Source organism: Neovison vison, chromosome 7, assembly GCF_020171115.1.
Source record: "Neovison vison isolate M4711 chromosome 7, ASM_NN_V1, whole genome shotgun sequence".
NCBI classification, from domain to species: domain Eukaryota; kingdom Metazoa; phylum Chordata; class Mammalia; order Carnivora; family Mustelidae; genus Neogale; species Neogale vison.
This window is the reverse complement of record NC_058097.1, coordinates 10,700,123-10,715,574: the sequence shown is the minus strand read 5'-3', so window position 1 is coordinate 10,715,574 and position 15,452 is coordinate 10,700,123. Positions and strand designations below refer to the sequence as shown.

The window sequence follows — 15,452 nt, the reverse complement described above, 5'->3', positions numbered from 1 at the left end:
TGCAGAGTAAGAGAGATTTCTGGCATTTTTCATTTACTCGACCTTCGATTCTTGTGGCCCTGGCAGAAGAGCAGCCTTCTTGATTTGCCTAACCCAGAAGAAGCCTTGTTTTATCCCACGTTCTTGCCTTTCATTGTTAGCATATCCCTACCTTTCAGATTGTAAACCTGTCACTCCTGGAAACTCCCTCTTTCTCCTGAAGTGATTGGCACGAGTGATCTCCATATTTCCATCTTGACAAGAGCTGTCTGGTTGTCTGGAACTTTAGTTCTGGTTAGTGACTATAGTTAATGGATACAGGAATTTCTGACACTGTTTCAGAGCACTTAAAGATACTTAAGAACAAGAAAAACCTTTAAGTTGCTCCTTGAGCCTACGTATTACCACCTTTGCACCTTTGCAAAGAACCTACCCTGTACAACGGGCTTTTTTTCTTTATAAAATCTTGTTTCATGGATGCCCATCGCAGTCTTGTGAGACAGTGATGGTGGCTAAGCTGTCACAGTTTCGTTGTAGCAATCTAGGGTTGGTACCAGAAGATTGTGTACAAGGAACAGATGTAAGTCATTTTCCTCCTTCTGTATTTTGTGTGTTTAGGTGTTTGGACCTAATTAGGGGAGAAAAAGAGAGGGAGGAAGAGAGAGAGAGAGAAAGGAGGAGGAGGGGGAGAGGAAGGGAAAAGGATAGAGAGAGAGAGTTCTGGTAAAGAGTCGTGTTCTCCCCTACTACATATAATTGCAAACACTTCTATTTTTCTCTTCTTTCATTATTCCATTTAGAGCTGTCAGTGCTTTCCACCAAAAGTCCAAAGTGAATGTACCTGTAATTAAATGAGTTGGGTTTATTGATTATTGCGGCAAGGAGAACACACACCCTGGGGAGCCATGGGCGTGTCTTAATATAGGGTGTTAAGAATGATTTATTGGAAGATTTTGGGTTGTTAGCTTATTTGCGGGGAGATTTCGAGGAAATGGAAAATTCCTCTGGATTAAATGCTGCTAGGAAGTGAGGCTTAGCAACTGTGTGATGAGGTGTCTTTATAAATCTTCTCTAGGATGGAGGGATGAAATAAGGACAAAGCTGTAATTGGTAATTGGTATAAAAAATAAATAAATAAAATCGGTTGTCATTCACATTATCCAGAAGATGAAGTTTGGTATTTTTGTGGTTTTCGCAGTAGCCTGTTATTGTCTGGGTTTACACAAGATTATAAAGTCATCTTGACTTTCTTTCTTTCTTTCTTTCTTTTTTTTTTTTTTTGGTCCAACTGCATTGTCATCACAGAGTTGCCTTTGCCTTGATTAATGTTGGTTTCTATGAGATTGTGCTCAGTAGGAGAACGACAAGGCCTAGCCCGGTGTGCCCACCAAAGTCCCATACCACCAAGGCTTTGTTCAGAATGCCAGGCCACTTCCTCACTATTTGGGGGCTGCTTTTCACTTTCTCAAATTTAATTATTTATAAGAGCAAAAAAATAAAGGGACTGCTTGTCCTGCAGGCAGAGAAGAGTATGGGTTTTGGAATCAGCTTACTAGCTGGACAGTACCGTGGATAATTTGTTCTTACTTGAGCCTCATTTTCCCCATATTGAAAATGAGCATAATACTAGCAGTGTTGAAGATTAAATGTACAATGCATGTAAAGCGCACCGTACTTTTTATGAAATCCATAAAAACTGTTATTTTTTTTTTATTATACCCACAACAGGCCCCTCCCCCAGATTCAAAACTTAGGAGGGGTAGGAGCAGTCCTTGAATTAGCATTTACTTACCTAACATCACGAATAAGAAAAAGTACAAATTCTGTGATTCTTCTCCTTCCCTTCTTTCACAGTGATGTGGTCTTTTAAGGGGCTCCCTCTAATCAGACCTAAAAGTGGGAAGGAGTTGTAAACTTAAAAAAAAAATAGAACCTAATTTTAAAATGACCCTTTTAGAAACTCGTGGGACTTTTCATTGTTTCATTTACATAGTAAATCCCACTGATGGGGAACAAGCCTCCCTCTCCGAAGTCAGTGGTGTCTGTTGTAAATGAGGCTTGGGAAGAGCCTTCCAGTGGCTCCCCGACAAACAGTGCACAACTTGACTGCGTGCTAGCTGATGAGGTGGGTGACTTCACTGGGTCAGATGACAGAGCCAGAGCCGCTGTCCTAGCAGTCTTTTGCTCTTAATCTAAACTGCTTTCTGTATTGACGGAAGAAATTCCCAAGCTTTGACTTTAACCCCGCAGTCTGCATCACCCAGAAGATACCTGGAGCACAGCTCCTCAAAGTTTGGTCCCTGCACTAACACCCATTCAGTGAAATATTTGTTTCCAAGTGGAGCATAAAACTCGGCATTAAGTTCTAAGAACCTGTCAGAGCAATAAGAGCTTGCCGTGCCATCCAAACACATGGACGCTGAGCTTGTATTTTTGGTCTTCTTTATTTAATTTTTATTAACTAATTTGCCTCAATTTTATGAAAGTATCAGTCTGCTCTAGGCCAGGAAAGAAAGTTCATCAACACACACAGTTTGAGAAGCATGGTCCTGGACGGGTAAAAAGCCTAAGATAAGATAACGGAAGCAAAGTGATGTTTACAGGCGTGTCCAGTCTTCAAGAGAGCCAATAGGAGGCCGTGGCAGTGCATGGTGGCGAGGGAAGGTGGGAGGTGTCTTTGCGTGTGACGCAAAGCTCGGTACAAGGACTTTCACTCTAAATGTATCCTCTTAAAGGAAGCTCTACATGACAAATCTGGGGCATTTGATCTATTTTAGTCCGATCTCATACCGTCAGGGATTACGTAACTCTTCAGTCGTCTATTTCCAGAGCCCCCTCTTAGAAAATGTGTCTAAAAGTATCTAACCTACATTTTTCATTTTTCACTTTTCAGGTCTTTCTCATTATCTTTCACAAACCAAGCCAGTTGGGTCTTTGAAAATCTTTTTTGCTTCCTGGATGTAGTATAAAAATGAGCTTCAGTGCCCAGGATGGAATTTGCGTTATACTAAATAAATCCAGAGCAAAGAGCTTAATCGCATAAGAGAGCTTCTACGCATTTTCTGTCTGAAAGCCTGTGGTCAAAAATGGCTGGGGAAATAAAGAAATTGTACATTGTACATAATATCAGAAAAGAGGCCATGACCTTTGGGTTTAATAGAGTACTTCTATTTTAGTTTACTAATTTGATACACAAAATCATAGAGCATTGGGTGTTCAGTGGATATAAACCTTACTGGTAAATCCACAATAGAGATGCTTAGCTTCCACCTGTCTGCTAATACTCAAACACAGAGCCTTTGTAGACTTAATTCCCTTTAAGAAGGAAAGGGCTAAATCATCTCATGGGTTCATCGAACTAGAGCTGCCATGGGAGGAATGGGAGATTGTTTTTTAGAGGTGAAGGGAATACTTTGATTTTTGATTAATGCAATTTTTGGTTATAGAATCTTGAAAAATCCAGGGAAAATATAAAAGTGAATTAAAACCACAACTTTCCATTATGCAAAAATTACTCTTTCTGTATAGGGATATTTCCTTTCAGCTCTTCCCCGTATTTATACAAAAAGTAGGACTATCATTAGATTTGTATATATATAGTTGATTCTCATTATTTGCATTAGTTATGTTGTGTAAAGTCATCATGAACATTGAATTAGCAAATATTGAATGGTATTGAATGGTTACCACTCCTAGGGGAGTTATAGGGTTAGGTCTGTGACCTTCTGATCACAACATTTTTGTTAACCAGTCAATATATAACCTTGCTCTCTATGCGATTGTGTCAAGATACCTTATTTGATATGTATTGTTGATCCATTAACATTGAACTTGTGACCAGCTGCACTATAACCAATGCCTGAATGAAGTTCATATAACATGTGTATTTTCTCTGCAAGGCACCATGATAGCCTTCTTGCATTTAGAAACACCAGACGGTACTTCATCACTACGCCTGGGGTCTTTTAAATGGCAAAATCACTAACCAAAAGCCCAAAAATGTGGGAAATGTATTTACCTATGAGAGCTGTAACAAGCATTTGCTTGTTTAACCTCTGCTGGAAACACATGTGTCGGTCAACTCAATTTATTCATTGCTCTGTGCGTTTCTGTGAATGATTGCAAAGATGCCCTGAGTATTGATTTTGGGGTTAAAAATAAATTATGGAGAGTATGTGAATTTGCAAATATGGAATCTACACACCATGAGGATTGACTATGTAAATGTGGTTTCACACACTGCTTTAATTTTTAAGTTCATATTACATGGGAAATTCTTCAATATTCATTACAGTAATTTTTTGTAATGATTGACTTGCTATATGTTGCTAAATATATAATATTATAAAAGATGACTACACAAAAATGTAAAGAAGCAGATACATCATTTTATTGGGTCTAACCTAGAATTCTGGAAAATATGCTTTTCCTAAAGCCCTCCCTGGAAAAGATAAATTACATGATGGAAGCTAAAAACTGTCCATGCCAAATAATTGAAAGATTTTTAACCACTTAGGACTTTGCCCAAAGTTGGGGATTTTGTGCTTTTTATTGAGGCCCTAAGAAAGGAATAACGCACCATTTTCCACAAGAGGGTACCCACTTGCCTCCTTTTCCTGTCTTTCTGTATCCTTTTATTAATATACTGAGTGCTATGGGCGATGTGTATTTTGTTTCTGACTAACTGCTTATACTGTTCATTGTTGAGAGAGATCTCTTTTAACTGGTTTTGTCTCCCCCAGGTGTTGGATTAAATGACGGGCAGTGGCATTCCATCTCCTTATCTGCCAAACGGAATCACTTGAGTGTGGCCGTAGATGGCCAAGTGGCCTCTGCCGCTTCTTCCCTGGGGCCCGAGCAGTTTTATTCAGGTGGTACCTATTATTTTGGAGGTAAGAGAAGCAGTCAGGCCATACGGGCAATTGACTCATATTTGCAATTACTCCTCCCTTTGTCTTGGAGATATCATCATGTTTTAACCAATTCAATAGTATGGAATAATTTCTCACTTTCTTTGAATGTGGAAATTTTGAGTGAATCAAGAAAACCAACTATGACCTAAGATGCATTTCTTAGAGGCGGATCTACTTATGTTTACAATTTTGACAATGAGAATGATTACAAATAGACAACCCTCTTCCATTCTTACTTTCAAACTTTGTTATATTTTCCTAGTGTTAAATGGTTCTTATATGGCTTTCTCAGATTTTATGGGCTGGTTTTATTGCAGTATTTTCCTGCACATGGCTCTTAGCTCCTCTGGAGCATCCTTATTGCTTTCCTACTGCCCAGTGCAGAAAGGCAATATTATGCCAATGGCAAATAATCTAACCTAATTAGCCATAGAAACCTCTGTTCATTGCTCAGTAATAATGCACTGATACATTTGATGAAATTAGGGCATCAACCTTCAACACCAGGCCATCTCTCCAACAGAACAAAAACAAATGAAGCATTTATCTGCCCTGGATGTTTGATTGAACTAAAAGCGTGGAAAAGAAAACCTTGGAAATGGAAATAAATCTTTACCACTGGAAAATTAAAATAAAATGTGATTTGCCATTAGAAAGGCAAAGTTGTAAAACTGGTAGTATTAAGACTTATTTCTAATCATGATTTGGTGGGTTTCTTATTGCTGTTATTTTGAATTTTAATAGTCACCTCTGTGTAGAATCACTTTTGAATTTGGTGGCAGTAGCCCAATCCTTATTATTCATCAGTACAATACAGATTTCTTCTAAGAATTGAGAGTAAGCACACAGACCGTGCATCAGTCATCCAGATACTAAGAACAAACAAACACTTTCTGGGCTACCCAGGGAGGAGTCCATGTCGTAACTGATGTCTGGAGCCCTCGATGTCCTACAAATGAGGGAGGAGGATGTCCTCAAAGTCCTCACAGCAGGAACCCACTTAGGTGGCACCAACCTTGACTTCAAATGGAACAATAGTCCATCTGCAGGAGGAGGGGTGATGGAGGCCACCTCATGACTCTGCGGAGGAACTGGAAGAAGCTTCTGCGGCAGCTCCTGCCACTCCTGCCGTTGAACACGTGGCTGATGTCAGTGTCCTCTCATCCAGGAATCCTGGCCAGCGCGCTGGGCTGAAGTCTGCTGCTGCCACTGGGGTGCTCCTACTCCCGGCCGCTTCACCCCTGGAACGTCCACTAACCAAAGGGAGGCAGCCTTCTGGGAGCTAGACTGCTGGCGGTGACCGATCCCCGGGCTGACCACCAGCCTCTCACAGAGGCGTTCACCTGCCCGCCACGGTTCTGTGGAGCACAGGGCTCTCCATGCTCTGTGGACAGCTCTATCCCGTGCAAGAACACGGGAGCTCTCTCCGTGGGCCCGAGGTGGCGGATGCTGGCCGGGGGTGTTGTGCGCATGCGTGGCCCCATTTCCCGTGACCACCCGGGCGAGGCGTGCGTGGTTCCGTCTCCGCCGGAGGTGCGGCGGGGTTGACTGGCCAGCGCAGATGGCGCCCGAAGAGGCAGGAATCGGGGAGGGGTGGGTGGACTGCTCCAGCTCCTGAGCCCGCCGCGGCTCAGCCTCGGCCTGAAGTCGCAGGCGGCTCTGACCGCGGGCAGGCGTCCTCCGTTCCTGTTTTCCTGCTGAAGGCGGGAGCGCCCAGCCGGCCCCTGAGCTCTGGGCTGCGGCCCCGCGGCTCCGGCCACTGAACGCGTGGGAACGACACCTGAGGGGTCTCGAGCTGCTCTTCCACGCCGGCAAGCAAAATGGAAATGAGGTCGAGGGAAAACGAACAGTTTCTTAAAAAAAAAAAAAAAAAAAAAAGGAACAAACAAAGGAAACCCCTGCCAATCCGTTGCTGTGAATGGCGGCACAGCGGCAAGACGTTCCAAATTGGAGTCGCCTCCTGTCCTGAGGTTTGTTCATTTCCGAACCGAGTTGTTTATTAAACCTCGTGGAATAGATGGTTGATTTTATGGCAGTCCATAGGAACGCATTCCTTTAATAAATGGTAAGATACGGGGAGCAAATTAAGAGCTTTCACTTCAAAGGAAAAGATTTAGAAGCACTAAAAGGTTTTAAAAACAGGCGTATTGTTGAATGTGAAGAAAAAAGACTAGATAAAATGAATAGACTGGATAAAAGTATAAATCAAGAAAATAGAATCCTCGTTCTTAAAGTATTTCACATCCCTCGTGTTCATATTTAACGATGCCTACCCATTTTTTGCAGAAAATGTTTATTGCTATTATTCATTCTGTTATATTTTATGGTGAAATGTATCATATGTGCACGCTGTAGTTTTACTTGTTTCTATTATGGTACAGATGGTATACACTATTTTATCTAAATAAACTTTTAATCTTTGAATAGTTTTACATTTATGAAAAAGTTGCAAAGATCAAGAGTTCCCATATTCCCTGTACCCAGTCAGTGTCCTTGGTAGTTCACCTCTTACATTATGTGCCTTTTAAAGGGTACTAATTAGAATACCGTGCATATCTACATGTGCATTTCCCAGCCTAGAAATAGAGTATTATCAACATTCATTTGCCCCTCCAGGGTCCTATCTCTTCATCTTCCCAAGTAAACACTGTTTTGAATTTGGAGTTTTTTCTCTCTCTCATGTTCTTTATAATTAGGCATCTATTAAGGTGTCTCTGAGTTCCTAACCAATATACTGTGGAATCTTCCATAAGGACTTAAAAAAAAAAAAGAAATCACCATCCCAGGTTTACTTAGGTATCTTTGTTTAATCAGTCATCTCAATTGGTGTTCTTCAGTTGAACATTTTGGGCATGAGATTCTGCTGATCAAAGAGCACACGCCCTGCACATTCTAGGGCAACCTAACCTTTCTAGGGTGGGAACAAGAGGCAAAAGAAAGCAGGAGGCCTTCTCCTGCCCTACTCCTTTCTTCTCTTCCTGGACTTGTGGTCCAGAGACTGGTAGAAGAGGCCCATCCTTCTGGAAGCCCACTTAGGGCTTTGGGCTGGCAATTTTGGATTCGGGGAGTAGACTGGAGGAGAGTGGGATGACCAACTCTTTCCAGTTTTATCGCTGGATGCCGTGAGTCCCAAGGAAAACTGTCACAGTTGTTGGCCCTAGAAGACCTTCTGCTCTGTGTGCATGAGAGCCTCCTCTAGTAATAGGATCCATATTATCTAGGTGGACGGTTCTTCTTAAGTTTTTAGTTCTTCAGCTGGTTTATCTTCAAGTAAATAAATATCCAGTGTTCTGAAATACTTCCCTTCACTTCTTTTCCACAACTCTCTCAATTCAGCTGCTGCTTTCCAGGGATCTTATCAGCCCATAACCTGGCTTCAGTCTCTTCCACCAACCTGCATTGTACCTGTGTTCTTGGCCGGTCTTCATAGTGATAGTCATGTTGGCAGAGGAGGCTGTTCAGAAATCACAGCAGTCCACATACACCATGTCATCCTCCATTATCCGTCCATCGTTTTCCGCTTCTTCTCCCTCCAACTGAAGGCTTTTCAAAACCTTGGATTACATTGTGGTGCATGGTGCTCAGCTTGTGTCATTTATAAATTCTAAATTTTAAGAATGCGTTCTCCAGATTGTGGGCAGGTAAACGCCTAATTCCTGCAGTATTCCCCCGTGTGATCTTTGTGCTCTTGATAACACCCTGGACAGCGCAGACAGGAGGCACTAGACCTTGTGCAGAGTTCTCACACCTCCACTTGGACAAAGCAAACATTCTCCATCCATGAAGTCAAGCCGACATCTTACTTCTGGTGCGGTGACACCCAGTGATAATTTATCTGTCATCCTTAGAGGTGCTTCACATGCTGACTGCCTCCAGTAATGGATCCATCCATTAATTCAGCATTAAGTATTCCCCAGAAATCTTCATGTTTTAGAACTTCCATCTCGAACGGCTTCAGTGCTGAACTTCTCTCTGCCATTGCAATCTATTAACTTGTGGTTGCCTGTTATCATAGACTAATGAGACGAACCTGGCTTGAACCCTTCTTTATTCCTAAAATCTCTTGCTTATTAAACATTGTAGGTAGGAATATGAAGTGTCTAATGGTATGACGATGTGCTTTCTGTAAAGTTCCGTAATCTTTCTTTGTCACTGCATTTGCTTAGTTTTATTCCCTACAGGCATATTGCACAATTTATTTTATTCTGAAATGGTTTGAAATGTGTCAGGAAACACTACCTGGAGGAAAGGAGATTAGCAGAGCTGTTTATATTCCTGGCATATTGTAGTCGCCCCCAAATGTTACCGAACTATTATCCTCTCAGTTTTTACTTTAACATTCTTAATTGGTTAATAAGTCATCCAGAAAACATATCGAGGTTATGATAACCATATCCTACACTACAGAAGAATTTTAAGCACTGAAAATGTGTGTCATACCACGTACAGTAGATTGATACTCCAAGAGCTCTCATCACCTTTTCTTGATATTATCAAATTTGAAACTTCGAAGTCTCCCTTGGTTAAAATATGATATTCCAATGTACCTGATAACCATTTTAAGTATGAATCCTGGCCTTTACTTACCATGTTAATGTGTTTTGTTAGGAAAGCAAGCATTAAGGAGAAGTATTGTCAGTCACAATAGTTATAATTAGGAAAGAGTGTGGATTGTATAGGTGGAAGAAAAAGAATGTGGATTGTGTAGGAATTAGGAAGTTGCTGATTCATTTCTTATTCTTCAAACTGTAATAGTGCTTGACAACCATAACAGCAGAGAAAGATTAATGAAAAATACATAAGTATAATATATGTGTTCATACTCCATAAAATTATTTATTTCACTTGGCTAGAGAAACACTTAGAACGTCATTAAACCCCAGAGAATAATGGTTAATAATATAGTTCTTTATTACTGAAATAATTAGAAACAGGTCTTAGATAAGTGTTAGAAAAAAATCAATATAAATGGAACATTCTTTTATGAGGCAAAGAATAAATAAAACCACAGTGAAATGTTTTTGACATTAAGTCATTATGATTTATTAAAATGCATGTGTGTATGGCTCTTATATGCATATGAAAATAAAGTAATTAAATAGTTGGTAATTTTATTCCAAGTCAACACAGCTCCTTTCCCAAGTAGTTAGCTTTAAATAACAAGGTATTTCTCTGTTACTGATTTATCTTTTCTTATCTGTAGTACACATTTTCAATCTTTATGCCCTTTTTTGCATCCTGCGTTTAAGTTTAATATGTCATTTATATAATGATAATATAGTATATAGGATATATAATTATAGCATATAGTTATTGTATATATATTATTAATACAAAGTCTTTCTCTTTATTACCGTAGGGTTCACATGAAATAATGTTATAATAATTGTCATATATATAATTATTTATAAATGTAACATGAGATATAGTTATATATCTCATGCAAACCTTTATGGTAATGAAGAGAAATACTTCGTATGAACTGCAGTATGTCATTTAGATCACACTAATGTTGACTACAAGGGGCTCTTCTTCCCACTTTTAATTTTGAGAAATTAACCAAGTGCCTCTTTCTTTTCTTTTTTCATAATGAAGTCATCTGTGATACTAAATCCTGATTCATTATGATATATCCTGACTTACTTTGTCTTGTTTTGTTTTGGTCAGGTTGCCCTGACAACAGCTTCGGATCCAAATGTAAAAATCCAGTGGGTGGATTTCAGGGGTGTATGAGACTCATTTCTATCGGTAACAAGGTGGTAGATCTGATTTCAGTTCAGCAGGGGTCCCTTGGAAACTTCAGTGACCTTCAGATAGACTCATGTGGAATCACAGACAGGTAAGGGCAATCTCATTTCTTTACCTTGACCTGTCCATTTCCAAACTTTTGGCAGCGTATTAAAATTTATATTTAAAATGAATATGTTCTTAAACTTCTCTTTTCTGCCATCATCTATTCCACGGGAAATGGATGACATTCACATTAGAGATAAGATGCTTTAAGAAAAGAAAAGAAGGGGCGCCTGGGTGGCTCAGTGGGTTAAAGCCTCTGCCTTCTGCTCAGGTCATGACCTCAGGATCCTTGGATTGAGCCCCGCATCGGGCTCTCTGCTCTGCAGGGAGCCTGCTTCCTCCTCCCCCTCTGCCTGCCTCTCTGCCTACTTGTGATCTGTCTTTCTCTCTCTCTGTCAAATAAATAATAAATAAAATCTTTAAAAAAAATACACTTTTAGTTTTATGCTTCATATTTCCAGGGATAAAATTTAGATGGAAGACATGTGACCATGTTATTGATACGTACCTATGCTATCGACTTACGAAAGGTAGTGTTGATGCTGTTATAATTTTAGATGGGTGTAAATGTATCAAAAATATATCATTAAACGCAGTAAATTAGTACAGTCTAACCGTAGTATTGATCACCACGTACCAATAAGTCAGAGATGGATGGAGCCAGTTATCAAAGTGTCTTTTGCTTCTCTGACAGCTGAGTAATATTTTCAGAAGCATAGCAATTTAACGGGTTGCTGTGCTCCTAATGTGTACCTTTAACAACCCATTACAGTCTTCTCTGCAGGGAAAATAAAAAGAGCCTCTCCTCTGGAAAAGTCTGGAGCTGTAGTATTGATCAAGGTGTAAGGATGACCCAGTAGTTTCTATCAGAAGTCCAGTACAGGGCATGACAATGCAAGATTTGGAAGTTAGTTGTAGAAGACAAGTGACATTTAAAATAATAATTGATAGTTAATAATTAGAAAAGTATTTTTAGGCATGGGCATATTAGCCAAGTAATCTTGCCAGTCATGCTTTAATATCAAGGGTGTTAATTTTAATTCTTGAGTTCAATGGAGTGTCATAGCCATTACAGATAAAAAAATTAAGCAATTTTGTGACAGACTTAACCCCTACCCTGTAGTAGTGCTCAGTATATATTTTGAATGAATATAAATTCTGAGCCTTAAAAATAACTTTTTATTTGTATGAGACATTTTACCAATATAAACACACATCTATTGTATGTAATATTATATATTATATATATTATATCTGATAGACCATTAGTCTATCAGTGTCTGGGGATCCTATTTTGAACACTAATAGATACTGTGTTGTGTGTAGAAAAAAGTAATTTTAATCTCATTTAGCAAAGGATTAGAAGGCCTTACTTTCCTTATTATGAATACACGTTTGTTTATTTAACCTGATTTGTAGATAAAAATAATCTTTCTACAATGAAAGATGATATGTAAAGGAACGATTTAGACCGTAAACCTCAATTGGATCGATTTTGGGACTGAAGGACAATGACCTTCTTCAGAGTTACATCCACACCAGCTCTAGAACCTTAATCTCAATTTGGGAAAGGGCATGTGGCAAGGCTCTCTGAGCCAGCTCTTTCAAGGCAGGGCTCTCTCCTCAGTGGCCAACAATCATTAGGTCCCCATGGGCAAGTTCAGTCATCCACACTGTTAGTGATAGTCACGTTGACCATCTCAGACTGCCGACAGTTCTCTTGGTACAAGTTGATCCACACTTCGCCAATGGGGATTTCTCTGAAGCTGCCCCTTACACAAGGAATCTAGGGGAGATACACACTTATAAAATAGAGGATTGTGATACAGCACAGTTGGAGAATGTATAGTTTTAGTTCCACATCTGAAAAACAGAAATAGTAAGCAAATTACAGATAGATCTTGGTTATACATGATTTATTTATTTAGGAGAAACTTATGACTAATGGTCACCCTAGTAACCCTAAAAATAATAGCAAAAATCAAGGTAATTTTGGCATTTGTTTACCTTTTAAATTTCCAAAAGTATCTCTAAATGCATCGTCTTATATTCAGAAGAAAATATGTATTCTTTATTTTGGTCTTATGTGTTATATATACCTGGTGACGTAGCTTCCAAGTATTATTAAATAATGTCTTTTTAAAAATCTGTTTACCAGGGTTTATTCTAAGCACTTAACATGAATTAGTATTTAAGTTTGAACGACTCTGTGTAAGGATGATGTGAGTGTGCAAGGAGTCTGGGGAGGCATGTGTGAATGACCCACAAGTGTGTGCGTGTGTTGGGATAGCATGGTTGTGTGTGTGTGCGTTTGTATGAGTTAGTATGTGACAAGCTGTCAGAGGGTGTGTGTGAGGACTTGTGTGAGTGTGTAAGGTGCTTTTAGATATGTGAGTGAGCTTGTGAGTGTCTACATGTGTGTGAGAGACTGTGTGCAAGGACTGGGTTCTAAAATGAATTTTATTTATTAATTTTTTAAACTTGAAAGATCTAATTGGTTTATTAAATGATTTATGAGTTGGGCAGCGTCCCATTTAGCAGATAGAGGGGCCCTCCCTGAAATGAATTTTAAATTAATTAATAGGTACTTAAAGTAATCCTCACAAAAACCCACGGGCTTTGTTCCTAGTAGTATTTGTTCCTAACAAATATGAAAGCTGATGCACAGAGAGGGGAAGTTGGCCGAGAGGACATGGCTCAGAACAGAGCCCACACCAAATCTCAGTGCCCCGGGGCTGGGAAGGTCCCATGGAAGTGTCTGCCTGCTGAGCTGCGTAGCCCCCAGGGGACACGTTCACATTTATTGTGGTTACTATTGATCTATGTATAATAAACATATAATTTAATGGTTTAATAAATTGCAAATAAAAACACAAGAACATTAAAAACATACTTAAAAATCTGACAGGAACTGACAGTGTAGCTCTTTTTACTGTAACTTTTAGATCAAGCCTACTCATAAATGTGTACATATATTTACACAAATGCTCGCACTCACACTTACACAGTCATTTGCACACACTCTGTACATGCCATTGCACACAGCCTTCATGTGTATATACACACTTGTGTGCTCATTCACACCCCAAAGCTCTTTACCACACAAAAACCTTACACGTACACTCTTTATACACACATTCTTGTCCCTCCTCACTCATTAATCCATACATATGCACACTCACACACATGCACATACTTACAAGATCATTCCCACACCCCTTACACACTCACATCTTCCTTATGGAGTCACCCCCGCACACTCATCTAGAAGCCCTCTGTCCTCTGTGGACATGCAGGAGGTGTGGCTCTATGTCAGAAATCTGGGTTGGGGGTAGTGGAGGGCTGAGGGCAGTCAATCCCTCGGTGGAGGTGAGGATAGAACCACCAAGGGAGCTGCTGTGCATATCCTGTGTCCCCATGTAAGTTATGAGCAATGAAAGTAATGATGGAAATGTCTACGGGAAAGTGTTGGAGGCTAGAGAGAATGGGTTGATGGGTTGTTTCACTTTGTATTGGCATAACTAGTGAGGAGAAAAGTGCAAATTATTTAGACATTGAATGAAAATCAGTACTTCACTGTACAATGTAATTTGCCATAGGTTACTAGTTGTCAAACAGAGCTAATATATGGTGAATGTATTTTGTTTTTAAGATTTATTTATTTATTTATTTGACAGACAGAGATCACAAGTAGGCAAAGAGGTAGGCAGAGAGAGAGGAGCGGAGAGCCTGATGCGGGGCTTGATCCCAGGACCCTGGGACCATGACCAGAGCCAAAGGCAGAGGCTTTAACCCACTGAGCCACCCAGGCACCCCTATATGGTAAAATTTAAATAGCATCCACAATCTAGGCTTCACACCATAATTAAAAAATGAGAAAAGTCAAGTCTAACAAGAATCAAAGAAAATGAATTCAGTATCTTTCAGCAGCAGCAAATCAAATAGAAACAGCATTCTTTGGGATCATAAGTATAGATGCATATATCTGCTCCCTTTTAAAAAATGGCTAAGGTCTGTAAAGAATAGCCTGCTTTGTCCTTTTTTTTTCTGATCACCAACTAGGATTATTACTGTTTTAATCTCCCTCTTTCTTTTAGATTGTTATTGACTTGAAATGCTTCAAAAATTAAATATGTCCTGAAACATTCTTCAAATGGATTCCTATGAATCTATAAAAATGCTAAAATATATGTAAACTTAGTTGGCAATGAAAGATGCCCATTATTTATTTGTGAATCCTTAAGAAAAGGTTGTAAAATAACATACAATTATAGTTATAAAATACAACCTCACACGCAAATGAATGTATATAGGTTTATAGTGGTGATTTTTGTATATGGGGTTATAAACTATATTTCTTCCCTATTGTTTCCTGGATCATTTGATTTTTGTACAGTGGAGATCTATTTTTTATAATCAGGAAAAATCAAACACATTACTTTCAGTTAAAATTGGAGAAATCTTATCAGTGAAACATGAAGTTTCCCATCCTTAGTTTTTTAATAACGGAGGTGGCAGAAACCCCAGTATGAATGCGTTCTTGACAGGCTTGGCAGTTTATTTTTTTGTTCTGAGGAAAAAGAGAGCTTTCAGGCTTTGGTCTCAATATATCTTTTACTCTACATTCTAAAAGCATCAATAATCTGATCAGGGCTGTTCATGTTGATAGCAGAAGCTCCCAAGGTTTGTTGTCCACAGCACCCTGTGTATTTCAGTGATTTTCTTTTAGTGTTCCAAGCCCAAAATATAACTAACACTTTCATTTAA

General features: G+C 39.4%; 1 protein-coding gene across 2 annotated transcripts in view; it reads left to right on the top strand.

Moving 5' to 3' along the window:
* Nucleotides 1–15,452, top strand: part of CNTNAP4 (contactin associated protein family member 4) — a 238,368-nt gene that overhangs the window by 151,428 nt on the left and 71,488 nt on the right. For both annotated transcript variants that reach the window (XM_044255693.1, XM_044255692.1), the window contains exons 9-10: nt 4,722–4,871; nt 10,560–10,731. In XM_044255693.1, coding sequence (XP_044111628.1) covers nt 4,722–4,871; nt 10,560–10,731 — 322 coding nt within the window. The remainder of the gene's footprint in view (nt 1–4,721; nt 4,872–10,559; nt 10,732–15,452) is intronic.